Genomic DNA, 23,203 nt, shown 5'->3' with positions numbered 1-23,203 from the left:
CCAAACAAAACAGCTTAAAAGCGTTTTTTTTTCTCGAAATTAGTATTTGTGTTAACAGATTATCACCGCTGGTTTTTATGATTTAATTGAATGATTAATGGCATTTCGGTGAACTATACATTCTAAAAGGAAGAATATCAAATGAAAGTAATGAAAATTATAGACGGATAGATTAGATTAGGAAGCATGAAAGGTGTTGAAAATGAGCCAAGAGCGTGATTTTAAAAAACTTCTTGCCGCACAAGACCATTTGTCCCGCACCGTATTGTTGTCTAGAAGAAGCAAAGTTCGCTTCTTCATTTTTTTTTTTTTTTTTGAGATGGTCCCTTAGGCCCATTTGGGTCCTTCCTCCACCCCTCATTCATTCATTTGCTTTGATCCATCCAAGTATCATTGTATGGATCAATGCAAAGTCAGCCTATAGACTTTGCTTCTTCTAGACAATGATACGGTGCGGGACAAATAGTCTTGTGTGGCAAGAAGTTTTCTCAATTCACGCTCATTTTCAACATCTTTCATGCTTCCTAATCTAATCTATCCGTCTATAATGTTCATAACTTTCATTTGATATTCTTCCTATAAGAATGTATAGTTCACCGAACTGCCACAAATCATTCAATTAAATCAGAAATTAGCATTTATGCACTTATATCCTTTTGGCTCCAAGGGCTTCATATTGCTTTAAACCTCCAGTAAACACTTAATTTTATATAAAGTTTCCTGGACAATCGGTAAACCCTTAATTTCATGACTTTTTTTAAATTCCTTGAAAATCATTTCATCACAGTCAGAAATGATGGGTAAATTAGGAAAAAAAAATTAAAATAAAATACGATTTTTCACTTTTTCCATACATTAATTGTTGCAAATTTGTTTCTTTATGAAACGAAGGGTTAATTTGATTGGTTAGTTTGTTTTGATATAAAATCAAATACCTCAAATTTTGGTAAACATATTTATATATCCAACATTAATTTGCATTATTGAATACAATTTAACTTCTATCGAGCCAATGAAATAACGTGTAAAATAGTATTATTCCTTAGTATCTGAATTTGAGTCCTGTTCTAAAGTCATGCAGCATTCACGAGTCTTAAAGTTAAACTTAGATTCTAATGACTGAATTCCGGCAATGTAAGTGACAACCGAATAGATTAAAAGTTTATCCATGGCAAATGACACAATTGATTTTTTGAATCGACTGAAATAAAGATTGTTCTCGAGATTGAAATAAATTAACCTAAGATATTTTTCTTTCTTATTTATTATTCATGTACGAGAAGTTTGATACAAAAATATGCAAAAAAAAACGATAGCAAAAATCAAAAATAATTACTATCTGAAAAATGTAGTTTTTTCGACAAATGTTGAGATTTTCACAAAGTTATTAATCTGCATCAATCACAAACAATCTCATGCACTCAATGAACAATGTTTGGTATAAATTTGCCAAATCGTATTCAAATAAATGACAACTTCATTTTTTACTTTGATGATTTTCATGTGATGGGAAATAACGAATTCAAACCTGTTCAGTTGTATTTTTTCGGATTACAAAAGTCAATTGTACTGCATCATAAAGAAATGATCATGTCACAAACATTCAAAGTGAAGCAACTTTCACTAAAAACCAACTTGCCATATGCCGTCATTAGTGGCTCCAGAGATTATATTATCTTGGATACCTACATGTCACGGTGAACAATGTTTCCTACTGGAATATATGTCTTGCCTTATTTCAAGATTTCTAACTTTTTGAAACTTGGAAAACATTTGAAGATATTAAGATTGAAATTAGTATGATAGTGGCTCCAGAGAAAGACCTTTTTCTACATCGAACTAATTATGATTAAATCATTCAAAGATTTTTTACTGTCTGAAGCTTTAAAACCATTTTTATTTGTAGGGGATAGTGGGGTAACTTAAGCCATGGAGAACTGTAGGCCACTCTGGATATCTAAGATGTGTGTTGAGATAATAATCTCAATCCAACTGCCATCGCCGTCGCTTTGCGTGAGCATATTTTCCGATATGTTGTTGACATAAATACGCATCATATACTTTTATTTATCAAGCTTAAAAAATAAAAAAAATAAACTTTCCTTTTTTAAACAAGCACCTGCTAACTGCCTAGATAGGGAAACTAAAGTTCATAACAAAAATATGCTCATACGCTTATTATCTTAGTTTTGTCATGTTCCTTGGAAAAAGAATTTTGATGAAACATCAATAAGTCACACAAACGCAACCAATTTGCAAATCATAGCTTGTGGGGAATTTTGGGCCATATTTTGTGGGATATCTTGGGCCACCTATATTTTGGTGTTTATATACGCATTCAGAACTTAAAATGCGTTTTTCCTATCTGTTCAGTTTTCTTATGCCAAATGGAGAGTAATGAAAAGTATTTTATCCATCCTATATTAAGAATTTTGCCGGAACTTTCGAGAGACAAGTTTTAGGAATTATTCGATCATACACAACTCTCTTTTTTATTTCCTCATCTGAATTGCTGTAAAATAACTAAATGAACTATGAAATTTAAGTTTTGGGTAAACTCATAAACTTTGCACGTTATCTAGTTAATTTGAATTTGGTGGTCCACAATTCCCCATAATTTTTCAAAATCCAAAATAATACTATCAAATTTTGTGAATAAATAGTGGCTCCAGAGAATGTACTACTAATTCTAAATACGATTAATTTTCACAAGATTTTATAAAACTAGTGTTGAACCTTATCCCATAGAAATTGAGCTAAGCTATCAGGATAAATTTTCTGATATGTTAAGATTTGATTAAATGAGAAGGGTCTCTCTGATACTATAAACAAGTTTATTTTTATTCGCCTGAATGAATAGACATGTTTGTGTCAGAGTTCGCCCGCCCAGAAGTAATCCTCGATGTTTACGACCAATGGGAGATGTTGTCGATACCTATGTTCATACTCGTGATGGGTCTTCTGTATGCCAAGACAAATGTAGGTACAAAACGCAAAAGAAAAATAAAACATCCATGCAAAAGACCACCAGAGAGGCTTATGTAAATTCAACTCACTTCTGAAATCAAAATTTATTGCTCCCCGATGGCTGGTTGAGGGACATGGGCTGGATTGGTTCGCAAATTCCTCCCATCGGTGATGATTGTTGGGTTTTTTTTTTAATTTTATCAATCAGCTTTTGCCGTTGCCGTTGTTGTTATTTCAATTTACGATGCCAATCCATTACCCTTATTGAATCTTTTTTTTTTATTTCCCCATTGCAGGAAACAGCGTCAAACGTTTCGAAAGATGGTTATCGATATGGTGCTATCGACGGACATGTCCAAACACATGTCGCTCCTGGCAGATCTGAAGACGATGGTCGAAACGAAAAAAGTTGCCGGTTCCGGTGTTTTACTGCTGGACAATTATACCGATAGGATACAGGTTCGTTTTGTTAAAATTCAAAACAATCCATTTGTGGTTGTTTTTAATAATCAATTATCCCTCCCAGGTGTTGGAGAATATGGTACACTGTGCCGATCTGAGCAATCCCACCAAACCGTTACCGCTGTACAAAAAATGGGTCTCGCTGCTGATGGAGGAGTTCTTCCAGCAGGGCGACAAGGAGCGAGCCGCCGGCATGGACATCAGCCCGATGTGTGACCGGCACAATGCGACGATCGAGAAATCGCAGGTCGGCTTCATCGACTACATCGTGCACCCGCTCTGGGAAACGTGGGGTGATCTGGTGCATCCGGACGCACAGGACATCCTGGACATGCTCGAGGAGAACCGGGACTACTATCAGAGCTTAATACCACCGTCGCCGCCAGCGCACGACGAGCCGGCGGACGACAAGATTCGCTTCCAGGTAAGGTTTCGATGAGCTCACACAAACATACTCTGGAATTAGAAGGTTTAGTTAGGTAACTGATTTTTAGAACCCACCCTAAACATGTGAAAAAAATAACAAAAGACATTTTACCAAAACTTTAAATTCAAAGTTAATTGGACATGAAATTCTTAAAGTTTTAAAAGTCAATATTTATAACTATAATTATGATTTCGTAGTCTTCATTCAGAATCTGAATACTCAATCTGAGTTCCAAATATAATTTTGTTACTTTAATTTATCGGCCTTATCGGTGAAAAATTGTGTCCTTTTTAGTAGGGACATCTTAAGATTACGGAACTTTACAGATGGATAGAACTTTAGAAGAAATGAAAGATTGTGAAAATGAGCGGGTAAAATTTATTTAGAAGCATTACCATCACATATCAATTTTTTTGATAGATGATAGATACAGATAGAGTTGCTTCTACCACCACACATTAGACACATTCCACCGTGACGTGAAATCGCTTTTCCGGACTTTTCTGCACTGTCAACCAATTTACTTGAAAATGAAAAAAATTGTAGCAAACGGTCGCAAATTGAATTTCGTTCAAAATGAATATAATTTGCTCATTTTTAAATTTAAGTTGTTTTTGTTGTGATTAATTACTTTTGTGACGTGAATTCACGATAGAATTAACCATTTCGGACTTTAGTACATACATCTTTGATTTCTTGTTCTCTCTGTGGAAATAGAATATTGGTGTCTTCAAATGAATTATAAAGAAAATAATTACCCACAATTTGATGTACGGAGCTTCTCGATTGAACAACAACGAACGAAGTTATGCTTATTTGAAGTTGTGACGTGAATTCACTCAGTTCAAACAGAATAGGGTAGTTCACGTCACGAAATATAAAGTTATACTGTGTTTATACTGAACCATTCATTGGAGCCTTCAAATTTTATGTACACTTTCCAAAACGATATTTTGTTGTTCCGACTTTTACAATCATAAATTTTCAATATTTGCACCTAACTTTTTTTTAATTTTGATTGGCACTTGAATAGCAACATATTGAGGGATCATATGTTAAAATAACTACTGTCTTCGTTTAAAGATTCACAAAAAAAATTTTTTATTTTTTTTTCAATCTTTTTGTATTTTTATTTGAAAATAATGAATTTATTAAAAAAATCAACTAAATTATGCTCGATTTGTAAAAAATCCGACCATCTGGAGGGTCAAAACAGCTTTCAGAGCACATTTTTCATATAAAATTTAACAAAAAATCAAATTTTGTGACGTAAATTCACTTATTCGCGCTGTTGTAACTCAGCTAGATTCCAACCGATTTCTATAAATTTTAGAGTTTTAGAATCGTCATTTTCAAAGAAAATCTAATTTTTTTATTTCAAAAAATGTCAGAGTTTTCTCGTAAAATTAAAAACTTTCCTTTTTTGTGACGTGAATTCACTCATTTGAGACTGTTTTTGTTCGCTTTTTAAACCAACTATATTAAATATAAACAAATTCTTTTTTCTACAAAATTAAGCCGTGTTTTTTGGCTTCTGAACATACTGAAAATATTTCCAAAATCTGATTTTCAAAATCATCTAAAACATATGTAAAAAAAACTTTTTTCTCTTTTTTCCGTTGGTTTTGTGTAATTTGAATTGTCAAAATTATATTGACTTTGATGGGCCATAACTTTTATAATACTACTTCAAAACTGTTGAATTTTGTTATTTGAATTAAAATTTTAACTTTTATTGGATCAATAGCTGCTTTTCTCATTTGAAAAAAGTCATGCATTAAAGGGATCTCGATCTTTTTTTAATTATTCAATCATTTAGGTACCAATTAAATATATTCGATTTCTTCTATTTCATCATGAAATTCGATGATCAAAATTTGCTCATACTTCAATTGCCACCCTAACGTTCATATTTCTCTGAATTTTTTCCTAAATACCTGCAAAACTTGCATTTTTCTTAAAACTAGATTTTAGGGAATGTAAGCAATGCTTATTCTTATGCTTTTGATGCTTACACAGCCAGATCTTGTCAGCATCCCGCCAAGTACATTTACTATAACGAGTCTATAGTTAACAAAGAGACGAAATGTCACGATTGGAATTTTCGATTCACTGTCAGTGTCATTCCAATCGAGCGAAACCAAGCAGTCTTAAAGGCAGTCCTACATCAGGATTGCAAGCTTTTTATTTCAAAAGGGATCAGATTGCGCCTCTTTAGTCTCTTTTATTAACTACTCACAACTGGAACACATGGTGGAAGAAACGTGGACAACAGTACCATACGTTTCAATGGTTAGAAAATGTTTGAGATATTCACGTTGGAAGCACATTTGGTGGTCCTTGTGAGTTTGTCTTTCTTTGGGTGGAAATAAGGCTTTTCTGCACAGAAATCCAAAACATTACAGTATAATTTGAATCAATCATAATTTGTTATTTTATAAATAATTCACTGAACGTATAATCAAACTACATGTTTCAGATTATTGTGTAGCATCATCTCTGGTCATATTTATTTATTTTATTTATTTATGTATATAAAATAAAATCATCTGACAAGGGTGTCTTAAAGATCATCTTGATGTTAGTTGAACAAAGCATGATAGTTCTACTTAATTTCGTAGTTGATCACTTAATTCAGATTCAATACGGCGTCGAAAGGTTGAAGTGGATACATTTAAGTCAAAGATAGTATATAGTATAATAACTTAAGAAGCATATTTTTGCTGAACGGAGAGGGTCGTTGCTGCAATAACGCGTACTTCTCGGTGTAGCTTAAAAGTCATTTGACTGTCCAACAAAACGCCAAGATCTTTAATCTTCTCAACATGATACAACTGCTCGCCCATAATACTGTAATTAGCTTAGCTTAGCTTGATTGACTACTCACATCCATCTTGAATCATTGAACCCGAAATGCACCTTAAAAAGTCTTTTAATTTAATAGTATTCTAGTATACTCTGTGTCAAATGAACGGAACCTGGGATTGGCTACACATTCACAATGCACAAAACTGATGCTCTCTCTTTAAAAATCAATAACTGTGCCGGCCACGTCCTAGTAGTCAATAGATAGGTTAGGAAAAATGAGAAAGGGATAAAAGAACAACTTTATGCCTGAAGACCAAGGTCACCTCTGCATCCTTGCCAAAAATTTTGGTTGGGAATGTGGTGGAGAGGAAATAATTAGGAAACACTTTTGACTAGGGTCATACTGATAGCTTTTTCTCCTGAAATATATTTTTAATTTATTTAAACATTTTAGTGAAATAAGAAACAACAATTTGGAAGGTGATTTTGACTAAAACACATTCGAAGTCAATCGTAGAAACTTGATTTCCATCTTCATCTGTATCTGTTTTAGTTGTTACTTACATAACTCAAAGTTCAAAAGGACATTCGAACTGATGTTTTAAATCATATTTATGTAGGAATTTGAAAACGTATGAAAAGTGTCAAAGTTCAATATTTTGGAGAAATATTTGAGAAATAGATTCAAATAAAAAGTGAATTGTTGTATTGGAGAAATCAAGGCCAAATAGAACGATTTACCCTTTTTTTGAGGAGAAATAAAGAGAATAAAAACATGTAAATTTGTTCAGCAATTTTGACTGAATTATTAAAGTAACGATTTCCCGCATTTGATCAGAAACATCAAGATTTAACTTAAGCCCTGTTTATTTATGATTTAATCGTGATATAAATGAATAACGATCGCTTTAAAGTTTCGAAAGGAAAATTTGATAAGAAATTTCGAAATTCTAAACAAATTATTGAATAAGTCAATCCATGTTAATTTTTTAAACCAAAAAGGATCAATTTTGTAATATAATTGATTAAATTTTTATTTTCAATTCTATTACAATAACAATTAATTTTATAACAATAACGAATTTTATAACAATAACAATTAATTCTATAACAATAACGATTAATTTGAAAACATTGAAAATCGTTTTATCAAAATGACGAAATGTTTTTTTGCGGCATTATTAATGTGGCACGAATATTTGTGAATCTTTTCAACATTGACAACATTTTAGTATTTAAATTTAACTTACAAGTTTTGATCAACTAATCTATATATATAAAAATCAATTTCTGTATGTATGTTTGTTTGTTTGTCCTCTATAGACTCAACCGTCTTAAGGGCTAGAGAGCTGAAATTTGGCATGGATGCTCATTAGAACCAGGAAGGATGAAAAATGTTTTCAGATTTTCGGATGACCCCTTCTGAAGGGGGTCGTCCATAGAAGACGAATATTGTTTTCGCGATAATGACGTTACTTTTCTTCGGATCGTATTGAAAATTTGCACATGAGTGTTTGAAAGACGAGCAATCGATTTCAGGTATCAAATTTTGTGTAAAGGGTCAGCCAAAGGGGTCGTCCATATTAACTGTTCGCTGTTTTTGCGATATTGACGTTATTATATTCAGATGAAAATTGGTACACGATAGTTTTGGGTGACGTGCAATCGATTTGAGGTATTAAATTCAGTGTAAGGGGCCGGCAAAAGGATTCGTCCATATTAAATTTTCAGTATCTTAGTGATATTGACGTTTTCATACATCGAATTGGGGTGAAAATTTGCACATATGAGTTGTTAGGGACAAACAACTGATTTCACTTATCCAAACTAAAATCAGGGGTCAGCTAAAGGGGTCGTCCATATTAACTATTCACTGTTGAAGCGATATTGTCGTTATTATACATCGGATTCAGACGAAAATTGGTACACGAGAGTTTTGAGAGATGAGCAATGGATTTCAGGTATTAAATTCAGTGTAAGGGCCGGTAAAGGGGGTCGTCTATATGAACCTTTCAATATTTTTGCAATATCTTTTTTTTTTCCTTAACTATTTATTGGCTTTACCTCTAATTACATAACCTGCCAAGTGTTGTTAAAATAAAAAAGGTTTTAAACATCTATGTTACATGTTACAATAAAATCGGCTATCACTTTATATAAACCAAAGTCTTTGTTTTTCAGAATAATTTCTAAATCCGGAACCATACGTTTGTCAATTAAGCTTCTCCAAAGTGGTCTACGATGTGTTTCATACAGGCTGCATAGGAAAATAATGTGGTTTGGATCTGCTAAACCTTCACCACACGTACAGGTTGCATTTGTGATGATGTTATTCCGAGCAAGATGAGCGGGAATCCTGGAATGGTTCGTGATCAGTTTGGACAGGATAACAATCTGTCTTCTATTCATATCCGACGAGTAGAACCATGGTTGTAAAGTAACTCGTGAACAAATTGCAAAGCAAAAGCGCCCTTTGTTTCCAGTATTCTAAGCATATTGCCAGGATTGCAACACCATTTGTCGTGCAGGATACACAGTATCGAAGGTTGTGAATTGATAGTCTCCTGGAGATCCATCGATGCAAGCCAATTTTGCCTCCTGATCAGCTGATTCATTGATGGATATACCTCGATGAGATGGTACCCATAGAAAATGAACCTGAGAACCCAACAATTCTATTTGCTGGATGGCCTCTTTAATTTCGTACCACGCTACAGGATTTGGAAGTTTAATGTTTTTTCTTTGAAGACTTGAAAGACAACTTAGACTGTCTGACACAACTACATATTCACCGGTAGGCGAATGAAGAATGTTTTTCACAGCTTCTCTGATAGCAAGAAGCTCTGCCATGTAAATCGACGATTGCGCTGGAATTTTGATTCTGGCAATTCGATCACCAAAATGATTCACCACTGCAAAACCAGTTGCCGTAATATCCTTTGAACCATCAGTTGCAAGATAGTTTGCGTTGCTGTACTTTTCTCCCAAGTATCTGGATACTATCTCCGAGGTGGATTCTTCATGAGGTTCTTCATTCTGATTTCTCGAAATAAGTAAGCATTTACACTTTGCAGGAGATAACTCCAAACCCAAAGCTTCAATTTGGACAGCAAAAGAATCAACAGCTGTTTGCAGTCTTCCACAGCTTTGATTGAGTGATGATCCTCGGACAGCGAGGGTTGTATCATCAGCGTAATTAATTTTGATTACTCCAGCAGGAACAGATCGTATTGCTCGGCTAATCACAACGTTAAAACATATTGGGCTGAGTGGGGAGCCTTGAGGCAAACCTTTCCATGTTGTTCGAGAGATGGTTTGAGAATCAGTACAAGCATGAAGAATTCTTTCCTCAAACAGAAAGAAAATGCTACTCACAATGCATTCTGGCACAGTCATGGCTCTAAGTTCACTTATAAGAATGTCGATTTCCACATTGTCATAGGCACTTTTTATGTCTAAGCTGCATAGGACAATATATTCCATTTTCGTCAAAGCATCGGAAGCATTGTTGACCAATGGTAGAAGGGCATCCATCGTTCCACGACCCTTTCTAAAACCATTGATTTGGTCTGGGAATAACAATTTGCTTTCTTTATAATGCTCCAGTCTATCTTTGACAATCAATTCGTAGATTTTGCGAAAACAAGACGCTAGTGCAATCGGACGAATGTTATTAACCGAATTTGGTTGTTGTCCAGACTTGGGAATAGCTACTATTTTGAAGGTTTTCCAAATAGTAGGAATGCAACCAGTGTTGAAAATATGATTGTATATTAAAAGAAGTTGACGCTCAGCTATTACAGGTAAATTCGCAATTACGGAATATGGAATACCATCTACGCCAGGACTAGAATCCTTCCCAGTCTTCAAAACTGCTTTCATGTCATTCAACGAGATACGAGTTGTTGATGGATCGCAACATACACAGCTTTGAAATACCGGGGTCGGTTTCCTAGCTGTTGCAGGCGCTAATTTCTCCATTAGTTGATTAATGACATTTTCGGGTATGCACTGATTACTATTCGAACTACTGCGACCAGTAAATTTCCTGGCCATTCTCCAAAGCGTGGTTAAAGTAGTGGCGCTGTCACAGGAATCACAAAACGTTCTCCAACTTTTAGACTTTTTTTCCTTTACCATAGTTCTGAAATCACGTTCAGCTTTTGCATATATTTCATACGCTTCAGCTGAAAGCACACGTTTCCATATACGAAAAGCATTTCTCGTCACACGTTTTGCCTCTGACAGCTCATCGTCCCAGTAAGGCTGTGGGATTCTGTTCTCCAGCAGAGGTCTCCTTTCAGGTGTAGATTGAAGAAGAGCTCGCCAGATTTTGTCGAAAAATATGTCAAACGATGGTGGTGTTGGCATATCGATAATTGCGGATTCAACAAGTTCAGCAAAATTCTCCCAGTTTGTTTTTCGTATGTTGATTCCCGTATGCGATTCTGATGATCCTGTTGCGTTCCATTGGACTACTATTGGGAAGTGATCGCTTCCGTTTGGATCGTCTAAAACTTGCCAGTCAAAGCACAAACTAAGATCTGATGAAACAAGCGTGATATCGATAGCGCCCCACGACCTGTTAACATCATACCTAGTTGGCTGACCGTTGTTTAGAACCACTAGATTTGCTGCTTCAATTGCCTGGTACAACCGATGACCACGTGTATTCTCGCTTTCACCTCCCCAGAGGTGATGCTTGGCGTTGAAATCTCCTCCGATAATACAGGGTTTTTGGACCGATAGCAAAAACTGTTCTAGATGCTCCGCCGAAACATCAGATTGAGGGTGAATGTAAATGGATACAACAGTTATAATTCCTATGCTACTCCGAAGCTGGCATGCAACGTGTTGCAATGTTCTACGTGGTGAGAGTTCATAAGCGATTGGTCGGAAATCAGATCGAACGGCAAGTGCAACGCCCATAGCATTTCGTCTGTAATCTTTGCGGAAAATGGAATAGTGTGGAAGATTGAAGTGTAAGGAGCGATCTAGGTGTGTTTCGCTAAGTAATATGATGTTACTCTCGTGGGTGTTAATCAAATTTACTAACGTTGATCGTTTACTAATCAAACCTCTGCAGTTCCATTGTAAACATCGAAGCTGTGTGGTGTTTTGTGCATTGCTCTATGTGAGAGTTATCATAAACGCAATTCACCCAAGTAGTTGCGTATTTTTCCGTTTAAAATAGCCCCAATTTGTGGAAGAACCTTATCCTGATTTTTTGCGATTTGTTCCAAATCTGCTTCGTCAATTTCCATAGCCTTCAAAACGATCTCGATGACCTCTTCAGATTCGATGTTTGATTGGATCGATTCGCAAACCCCTTCCGAAATATTTACCTCGAGTTGGGGAAGCTCCTCGTCCGAATCAATTCCCAAGCGACGTTTACTCGGCGGTCCATTGACATGTTGAGTGGTTTGGTAGGAAATATCAGTCGTTGATTTAGGTTGTGATGTGAGGGGTGTAGGTGAGTTGGAAGATTCAACATTTTGAATGTTATTTATTGTTGTTGTAGTAGTTGTTGTTGTTGCACAAAACCAATCAATTCTACCTTGGGAAAAGGTGTTTTGGCGTTCCTTTTCATTTTTCCTTTTTTGAAGAATTTTTCGACATGATTTAAAATCATTTGCTCGGTGCGGACCAAGGCAGTTAACACACCGTGGTGCAGCTGCAGAGCAATCGTGTGTGTTTTCTCCTACTTCTTCGTCTTCCAAATTGTTCAAGCAATTGTTGCATCGGCGAGCACTTTTGCAGGTTTTCTTATCGTGCCCTAAACGCCAACATTTGCCACATTGGCGTACCGGGTAAACATATTGTTTCACCGGGTAGAGCACACGATTCACTTCGACGTATTGTGGGAGAATTTTTCCCGCAAATGTAAAAATCACCGTACCCAGAACATTATCCGTACCATCATCCATTTTTTTCACAATACGACGAAATTGCACTATTTCTGGATTGCCAGATTGAAACAACTTGCATTTGTCGTATACTACCGCAGTCTTCAATTCCTCGTCAGACACCTCAGGCTCAATGTAGGCTACCCCGAGGCATTCTACCAGACGCTGAGGTATGAAAAATCTTATTTCTTTCCCCTTCGCTTCAGCCATTCTGTTGGCAACATCTTTCGTTCGCACCAAAATTTTCATCCGGGTTCTTGAGACCGGCATTGCCCTGATGAAATCGGTCCCAAACTTCCTGATCCTGATTTAGCGATTTTCGATGCAATAATATTGCCATTCAATGCTTCAGCCATTATCAGGTACGAATTTGCATTATCATCATGATACTTGCGAATTCGATCATTCGTCGCCGTCGACCTTGAGTTATTTTCCTCGGTCATTGCACGTCTCAACAATAGCGATATAAGGTGGAGAAGAGAAAATAAAAAATTAGCATCAACTTCTGCACAGTCTAACACAATGATGTGATACGTACCGCAGCACATCATTATCGTCGTTATTTTACATCGGATTGGGATGAAAATTTGCACACGGTAGTTTTCAGGGACGAGCTACCGATTTCAGATGTCAAATGTTTTTCCAGGGGTCGACGAAAGGGGTTGTCCATATAAATTATTTTTTCACTGTTTTTAGCAATACTGACGTTATTATACAATGGATTGCTTTGAAAATTTGCACAAGGGAGTTTTGAGGGAAGGGCAATCGATTTCAGTCATCAAAGATTGTATGAGAGCCCTCGAAAGGGGTTTAGCTTTTTGGCAATAATTGCGTTGTTATGCAATGATCGAGTTAAAATTTATACACGTGGTTTTTTGGCACGGTCAAAGGATTTCTGATTTCAAATTCAGTAACAGACGACAGACATAGTGATCGTCCAATATTTTTGCAATTTTTACTTAACAATGAATTCAGAAGTGCATCTGGAAAATGCTTGGCAATTGGTTTTCATACTAACTGTTCATGACATATTCCAAGTTGAATGCGAAACGGAGTTCGTATGGGATCAGCTAGTTATAAATAAAATTTGAGAATACTTAGCTTTAACGTTTTCCGGATACCAAACATCAACACATGACTCCGAAGGTTTCATCTCCGATGAGTGGCCGACAGCATTCCAGTAAGACATGTCATATAAACAGTGTTGTAAAAAAATACAACGCCCCAAGATCTTAAAAACATTTTTGCATGGTAAAATTTTCAAAATGTCAAAATTTCTACCACTTTTTCCCAACACCAGGGAACTTGCTCCTTGGATCATAACTAATATGTATCAGTTTGAGCGATCTATGTAGGCTATCAGATGTTTTTTTTATTTTTCGCTTTGCGTAGAAGGACAGGATCATGACTAGGTAACCGCAATGAACTGTCCAGCATGTGCTACGGCTTTTTTAAACATGTGGTCCTGTTATTTCTTCAGATTTTTCCTTCTGAAACATTCATGATCGTCTATCAATAACAAATATTATCAACAGTGATGCGAGGATAGACGTTCGGGAATGATTGAGGGAGCGACGTTCAAAATGTATCACCAAATATGTCGATCACCGTCGATTTGCCACGGTAGCAACGGTAGCCTCCGATGGGGCATGGTATATTTTGTTGTATCAAGTTAGTGTTGATTTTCGACATATATTCAATGGGTACTTTTACCACGTGCGTATCACAGCACTCGGAGATATCAGTATTCTAGCTAGAAACCAATCCTGATTGCTTTTCTTTAGCGATTTTCCGAACATTGTGGAAACACGTGAATAGTCAGCGGAAAAAACCTAGTATTCCTACCCATATGTTTCTGGATGATATTACGGGGAACTCTGATCGCGGAATTTGCCCGAAAATTTTCAAATATCTTCACATACAGCTTCCACATCCCCAGAGCATTTGGCTAGTGCTGTCAGGAACATTTCGCCACTGGGCTTTTCATTAAACGGTATTGAAATCGAGGATGCAAACATCTCAAAGGCAGCGGCGAAGCTCAAGAGTTCCTTTTCTACGGGTCCGGACGGGATACCAGCATATTTTCTTAAAAGTGTCATGCCTGTTTTGTTGATTCCTATTCGACTCATTCTTCATGCTTCGCTTGACAGAGCTACCTTTCCTCTACTATGGAAGGAAGTTTATATGTTTCCGGTCCACAAAAAAGGTGTGCCGAGATGCAACTTCCTGACGTTCACTTCTTTAGAAAGCTTTGCTTGAAAATCTCAAACTGATGCCATATACACCTATCTGTCAGCTGCATTCAACAAAATGAACCACGTAATTGTCATAGGGAAACTTGGACGGAGTAAAGACTTGGCTGGTTTTGCAGTTATTTGACTGGGCGCAAATTTTCCAGGCAGTTTGCTGCCTCCTCCGGTGTGCCACAAGGAAGCCATGTAGGACCGATTTTTTTCCTAATCTATTTCAACGACGTGCTTTCACTCCTCGACAGGCAAAAATTGAGGGGGATCACCCCACGTCTCTTCATCAATTAATAAATGGTATTTCAGAATTTGCAAATTTTGTAGGCTCCTGAAAATTCTCGGATTGCAACATCAGTTCAGAATAAATGAATGAGAAAGATAATGGAATGGACTTTCCAATTTCTCTTGTAGCGAATCATTCAACCTGCTGGAGGCGGACGAAATCAACGGAGAATCGTGTGACAGTGCGTTCTTCCCACTTTTAAAAAATTAAGAACGGTACTGTATATGTTTAGGAATTTAGCTCCAGAGTAATACGGTCAGGAAACAGTCATCAAGAAGTTAAAATTATGTTTATGGCTAGACGCTTTCTGGAGCCACCATCTATCAAATAGTCGTTCCAAAGTGGTTCCATGGTCATGGATGGAGAAGCGGGAAGTGGTAATTGAGGGTTGAAGCCATCCTTGTTTAAAATCCCTCTTGAAACAAAAGATACTCTCTGGAGCCACCACCTGACTAAATATGACGTTTAGTTATTGTCAACGCAATTTCGTTTTACCGAGCCCTTTGAAAGTACTGCAAGGCTAGCAAGATAAGAATGATTTAACTTTTCTGATGAATTTTCCGCCGTAGTTTTTAGGAAAATAGGGAACTTGACAATTACATGAAGATTATATTTCATTCGATGGCAACCGTTAAAAAGAGAGAGAATTTCTGTTAATGTTTTTATTTCCAAACTTACGAATTTTAGTTGATGTTTTCTCTCTATGGTTTTTCCTGATGTTTATTATCTTTTTATTTTTATTTTACATATTTGTATGATTATGTAGTAGGCGTCGATTCATTTCATATACACGCGTTTCGAACTTGTTCTCTCGAGTTAAAAACTTGAATTAACAAAAATGTCTGATAAAATTCTCTAAAAGTGCTGTAAATAGATCAAAGAAGTGATGATTACTGAAATGTCCTCACAAGAATCTTTCATCGGAAAAGCCGTTTCAAAAGGGTTTTTGGTTGGCTCTGCAAATTTTAACAAGAGTTTCTCAATGCCACAACTCAGTAAATTGAATCGAAAATTGAATTCAGTAAAAGGCAGACATTTTTTAAGTAATCGGTGAAAATAAAATACAAAATCTATACCACATACTTAAGCCTGAACTTAAATTTTCTACAAATGATTACACTTTTTAACGTGCGTCCTTATTGGATTACTTCCAGGTTACGCTCGAGGAGGAAAGCGCTTCGGAAAATGACGACTCCCATCCCGAGGAAACCAACTAAAGGCAACGCGACGACAGACAAACAGTTAGCGCACACCAGAAGAAAAAACAACAACCAAACCATGTTCGCCATCGCCATCATCCATATTTACCACTATTTCAAAAAAAAACCAACAAACACAATATCATACGGACGCCAAAATTTTGGTTTGACATTTTTCGCTTTTTGTCTCGGCCACGTTCGAATGTGGCCGGCCATGTGAGAGGCTGAATAAAAAAAATACAAACATATAGAAAAATCATACAAATAGAGCAAGCAACAAAGCAAGATAAGCATATACTCATCGTAACGCTGTAACCCATGTAACGCAGATCAGTATCAGTTGTAAAAAAACAAAAACAAAACAAAAAATAAAACGAAGTTTAAAGTCTTAGTAGGAAATAGAAACAAAAAGTGAATCCGAGCTGGAATTTATCGGAGAATAAAAGTGCGGGCAACTATGTAAACAGAAACAGAAGAAAAAGAAGCGAAAAAGCAACAACACAAACAGCAAAACAAAGGTATCAGAGACACATACAATACCAACACAAAACAACAAATACACACAAACAAAACAAACTTATTAGGGCAGGCTCCCAACAAACGGTTAGTATTGTAATATGGATAGGTAACAAAGAATTTATTGATTTGTTGATTACTTATTTAATGGGTTATGAAACAAAATGAAGAACATTTTATTACCAACATAACTCACACAGTCACACACACATTCAAACACTCGAGGAGAAAACAACTATCAAACAGATAAGAAAAAACACAACAATGCAACTATTACGAGTTTTCGAGTTGTTGTTTGTTGAACCCTTATTTTACTATTGTTTGAAAGATGTAGGCCATGCTGAGGAAACCAAAAATTTCTAAACCAAAAGAGAGAGAGATGAGAAGCTGCTGACAAACCCACAGTCACACGAATGAATAGCTAAATTCTATCCAAACCAAAAATTAATTATTTAATTTTTTTATTTAAAAACTAGTAGTAGTTAGTAGCATTAAGCAAACTAATCACGAGCAAATAAAAGCAGTCAGAAAGATACAGAAATGATAGGCCAATGAAAAAAATTTTTTTTTGTGTGAATCTTTGAAGCGATCGCAATGGATCGATCGTTACGATGAGAAGTGTAGAAGTTTTTCGTTTTTCCTATTGTGTCGCAGCATGTAGTATTCTGTCGAGTAAGTACGGTTTCATGATAGTTTGTTCATAGTTTTTTATTCTTATTTTTTAATATTTATGATAATTGTAATTAGATGATCGAAGCAGTCGTACGATTTTTTTAAAGTGAATAATCTATACCAAACAGAGCAGGCTTTGAAAAAATGTGAACGGAGGGAAATTCGTTTACACAAAAACACAACTAAACCATGATGACTTGTTGTAACTAACACGCAACCAATAATGATATTACGTAAGGTCAGAGAGAAAGAACGCGAGTCAAATCCAAGCAGGCGATGGATGCTAGCGATTAGAAACGGAAAAACAAAACAAAACAAACTGTCCTATCTAGAGAGCTATACTAAATAGGTACACTACAGACAAGCAATATCAGAGCAAAGAAGCGAAAACAAAATCATTTCTGAAAGGTGGAAAAAATGGCTTTTTAGCAATGTTTTCCATAATCTCACTCGTAAAAAGTAAAATATTTTTCGGCGTATGTTTTTCCATGTATGTTTGTGTACTGTACACAGCCTAGTAGCTTGAGTGAACTCCAAATTACGCTCGTTGTTTGTTATAACCCATTGGCTAAAGCTTTAAAACAATAAAAGTGTGTTGTTTTTTGCCTAAATTCGATGGTTGATTATTGAGAACGTATTTCGAGATAAAAACAAAAAATCTTCTCGGGAAAACAAATCTTATTTCCATCACAGCAACAAGAAAGGTTGTAAATTGGAAAGGGGTCTGGATGAAAGATTTTTCCATGCTGCTTTTCGTGTTTTTCTTGAACCCAGAACCTCGAATCAACTTTTCGATCAACGTAGGCGTTTTATTTTTATTTTGTGGTGAATGAGTCAGAAACAAAGTAGACCACGTGTTTTGAATTCGTCGAGGAAAAAAATAAGAAGATTCATTTGAAGGCTGTTGTGCTGCCAGTTTTTTTGGTAATCTTTCGGGATTGTCGAAAAAGTTTGAAAAAACCTCAGTTGATTTTTTTTATTAAATTTTGAATTTTTGTATAAGCAAAATTTATGAACAAAAATACAGAAATTCAGTTTTCAGATTGTGAACACAGAATAAAAATTTGGACTTTGATTTGAAAACCAAAATTTGAATTTTTGTTTTGTTTTGATGATCAGGAGAAAATTTAAAAATAAACTAAAAGAAAGTTGAGAAACAAACAGCAAAGCTGATGAATCAGTTAACATTGTTAAATCGTTACCGTTGCCAGCTTTTCATGAATTCAATCAAGAAATGTGACTAAATTATTTTTTTAAATAGTGCATTTTCTTGGATGAAATTCAAATACAATAAACTGTTTTATTCAACTTCTATCAAAACAATTCTTTGTGTTGGACTACAAGAAAATCTTAGTTTCTGCTCAATCAAACACACACGATCATGGAAACAAAAACAAATAAACGAACAAACAAACAAGGAGTCTACATCACAAACACACAAGCGCTTCACTCAGACGGTGGGAAAATACAACAAAAAAGGATAACAGCAAACCGAACTAAAAAAATTCAATGAAAATCATCGGACGGCAGAAAAAAAGAGAGCAGATGGACATAGCGAAAAGTATAAACTAAACAAATAACAAAAAAGAGACGTAAAACCCAATAAAATCGTAATACAACAAACCAAAATGTCTGATCTTGCTAATGGCAAAACCAAAAAAAAAACAAGAAAAAAACACGTCAAACAAAAAAAAACAAGTAACTAGCGAAATATCGATGTGAAACTAGTTTAGAGCGTACTAAACCAAACGAGAAAAGAAAGAAGGAGAAGATACCAAAACAAGCAAAAAAAGAAAATAAAAGAAACCATAATGTTACAGTAAAGCTTAGTTCTTTTAGAAATGGGACACTTTCATTTGCTAATAGCTCGTTAACTAGTTATTGGATATTAAAAATTTTGACAGCATTTTGTTGCCTGTAAAAAGTACTATTCGACCTATTTTTTTCAAAATTTAAAATTTACTCGTTTTTGAGATATGTACGATGCAAGAGAAAAAGAAAAAAATAATTTTGCACAGTTTCCTTTAAAATTCGTCATTATCAAATTGATAGCTGACAAAACCGTTGATTATTCAAAGAATTACTGAGTTTTTGTGGTGGATAAGTATGCAAACACTGTCAATAATGTCCACAAAGTTCAAATCAAGTATTGGAGTGAAGCACATGATCGGCAACAACGGTTAAGGGTCATCAAGGAAGTCAAGTCTCATACCAGCCTTTTTAATTTTCAATAAACGAAAAACTAAGGGTAGATCGCTGAAATGTCCAAAACAATTTTCTCCGATAAGCTGAAAGTGTTGCCTAGTGATGACTCATTGAAACCCAACCTCAAACAACCATTTTTTGATAGTTCCAAAGCTCTTAAGCTGTTAAACCGGTACAAAAAAAAAACGTTAAAAAATGTGATCAAAAATAATCAAATTTGTTCATTTCGAAACAACTGTATATTCACTGAAATGCTTCCAGTTTCTTTTAAAAGAGAAGTATTGGACCGAAAAGTATCAGAAATTGAAGAAGGAAGGTGAAGCCACCTAAAATATAGATTTTACGAAGTATAAGTTGAAGAAACTGATCAATACCATGACTGAGAAAAGTGTGCGCCGGCCAATGGGAGATACCAAAAATAAAGTAGAAATTTCCTTAACAAAAAACAGTAAATATTTTTTTTCAAATTTTTTCATGAAAGATCATAACATTACCTTCATTTTCTTCATAGAAACTATTTCGTTCAAACGAATAGTTTTTGAGATACAGGCATTCGTAACTGTCCCATTTCTAAAAGAACTAAGCTTTAGTAGACGCGAGCCAACAACAAGCAAAAATGAAAAAAAAACAAAACCCGTAACACCGTGAAAGTGTACCATTAGAATTTCAAAGTAATAACAAAGACAAAATCAACCAATAGGAAAAAAAGAAAAGAGAAAAATAGTAACACAACAACAACAATACAATACCGAACTGTGTAGATAGAGTGTAGAGTATTTTTAAGACTAACAGAGAATGAAGTAAACAAAAAAACAGATGCAGAAGTAATCGAAAAAACGGTTGATTTTGACTATAAACTTGTTTGCAGTGGAGCAAGCGCGGCTTTCGGGAAGTTTGGACGGAGGGAAAACTTTTGAGATTATTGCTAAAAGATTTTTTAAGTTTGGTTGAAAATTCTTTGAAATCAAAATTGGATTTCGGATTTTTAATTCATGTTTAGAATACAGAATCTGTTATTTTTGTAATTTTTTATTTTAAATTCCAAGTGAGAGTTTAATGCAACAGAAGTTTGAATTTAATGTTTTATGATGATTATTTTTTCTTGAAATTTTTATTGACAAAAATCTATTTCACAAAAATACTGAAAAAAATATCAAATTGTTGAAACTGAATCTTTTTTATTTTAAAATTTCAAATTTAAATGAATGAATTATTTTTCTCAACTCCTTCCGTGCTTCCAGTTTTTTTATGTTTTTTTAAATCAAACTATTATTCAAATGGTATACCAAAGGAAAGGGAAAAAAGTCTAGTGATTGTAGTTGAATTTTCGAACTTTGCAAATGTTTCGCAGCGCATCGCAAAACAAAACAAACAAATACGAAATCTTTTTCGTGAGAGACAGTCCGAGTACCGAGTAATTTTGCGGTTTACAACAATACGGCATTACAAGTTTGAATCAGTGTTGGCAGATTAAAGGAGGAGGAGAAGGAGGATAGAATGACACCTTAGTATCTTTACCATTACGTAGTTCGAGCGAATTCAAGGCTATTGAGCTCGGCAATCGGGATTGGTCGGGGAAAAAATATACACAGTTTTTTCCTAATTTAACACATTTACCTAAAACTGATTTGTCCACAATTCATCTAAATTTTGCGCAATAAAGTGCCTCTCTAACTATCATTAAAAAATACGTAGTAAAAATAAAAAGATTATAGAAATGCGACATTTAAAATTTAAGATAAAAAAAACATCAACATTTAAACGCTTTACATGTTAGCTATGCAATTCTTGTGTGTATTTTTGAATAAGGCATTAGAAGGTGTAAGTAATCTGGCAACACTTCTCTCAACAGGAGATTGTTCATTTATCATGTTTGCCTTTTTTTTACTTTATCCATCTGATAATCTACTTGAATCCATGTCTGAATTGCGATCAAACGGAACATATTCATAATAGAAAACCAACCCCAAAAATAAACTTAGAAAACCATTAAAACATTCACAATAACAACAACAAAATAAGAATAAAAAAAACTTAATGCTATCCGAATACAACTGTTGTAGACTGGCAGCACTGTTTCAGCTTTTCAGCAAAGAAGGCAAAAAACGACGACTGTTTCACTTGGTTAGTGAGCGAATTTGTGGACAAATCTGTTTGAAAAAAAAATACCCATGTCTTACAGAATTTTCTAATCCATAAACCCAAATCCGAAAATACAAATGAAAAAGATTTGTTCAACATGTTCAACTTTTTTCACCCATACAAAATAAAAATTTCCAACCCAAGTCCCGAGACCCCGAGAAAATAGCCCGAAATCTACACAGCATACACATCATCATTGATATATTTATCACGTGCAGCAGTCGCTGAAGAAAAAGAAATGAAATTAGAAAACAAAACAAAATAAATGATTACACATATACATATAATTTTTAGACGCTGGCCGTCGTTATACGCAATGTTTTACACAAATCATAGTATATTTTTAAGTTTTGAATTTCTTAAGTAAACGAGACGGAGAGAGAGAGAAAAAAACAATAACATGCTTACTTAAGACGAAAGACAGAGAAAGAAAGCAAAAGCCGTACAGTGTTATGAGACAAAGATCGGAATGAGTTAAGTCTACAGAGGAAGAGAAAGAGATCCAAACTCATACAATCAATCGTGAAGATTAAATTTTCCCACATGCAAACACACAAATACCAATGGAGTCAAACAGAAAAAAAAGTGAACTACTGATTTTGGAAACAAACAACACAAAACAACAGTTAAGTCTCCCTTAAGACCTTAGGTTTTGCTTTTTATTGTCAAACTTTGTGAGTGCTCGAACAAGAACAAACAAAGCTCTCGAAAATGGAACCGAAAAAAAAGAGCAAACTACTATCCCCCTACAACAAAACAACACAAACACACACACAGAAACATCAGAACAGACAGATTTAAGAGACAAAAGAATAAACAACATCAACAACAGAAGAAAAAGATTGCTACAATATGTATGGAACAATGGTTTTACTTATTGTTAAATAAATATGTGTTTAAAAATAAAATCGAACGATTTCGGTGTTAGTTGAACGAACAATTCCGAAAATTTTCCCCCATATACAATAATTGATCTTTCTTATAGCGTGCTTTTTTTTATTCCGGATTTGGCTCTGGATCCGTCCGAATAAAAAAACGACTTTCGGTTTTCGAGTTATTCCATACGTAGGTGTGCGTGGGAACGAGCGCAATGTTTACATGCAGCTGTCATTTTGTTCTCCCTTCTGGATTTCTTCACTCGGCTCTTCTCATCCGGATTGTCGTTTTTCGTGTCCTGATTGCACTGGACAACATATAGTACGATTCTGCTTGGCAGAGAGGTTCAAAATCGCGGCAATAATCATTTTCCCGTTCATTATTTCAACGGTTTTGCTACCAGCCACAAACAGCTGTTTATTGTTTTGGCAACAGCATTGAGAGTATTGGTGAACTTCTCCCAAAACTGGCTTTCTTCTCAAGGCGACTCCGTC

The 23,203-nt window shown here is 35.2% G+C and overlaps 1 protein-coding gene across 7 annotated transcripts in view; it reads left to right on the top strand.

Moving 5' to 3' along the window:
* LOC129740179 (cAMP-specific 3',5'-cyclic phosphodiesterase) overlaps window positions 1-22,741 on the top strand; it is a 204,729-nt gene extending 181,988 nt beyond the window's left edge. For all 7 annotated transcript variants that reach the window (XM_055731797.1, XM_055731798.1, XM_055731792.1 and 4 more), the window contains 3 exons: window positions 3,264-3,426; window positions 3,494-3,853; window positions 16,254-22,741. In XM_055731797.1, coding sequence (XP_055587772.1) covers window positions 3,264-3,426; window positions 3,494-3,853; window positions 16,254-16,316 — 586 coding nt within the window. In that variant the 3' untranslated portion in view covers window positions 16,317-22,741. The remainder of the gene's footprint in view (window positions 1-3,263; window positions 3,427-3,493; window positions 3,854-16,253) is intronic.
* Window positions 22,742-23,203: the final 462 nt, after the last annotated feature.

Source organism: Uranotaenia lowii, chromosome 1 (assembly GCF_029784155.1).
Source record: "Uranotaenia lowii strain MFRU-FL chromosome 1, ASM2978415v1, whole genome shotgun sequence".
NCBI classification, from domain to species: domain Eukaryota; kingdom Metazoa; phylum Arthropoda; class Insecta; order Diptera; family Culicidae; genus Uranotaenia; species Uranotaenia lowii.
Note: the sequence above shows the minus strand (reverse complement) of the source record. Positions and strands in the feature narration are given on the sequence as shown.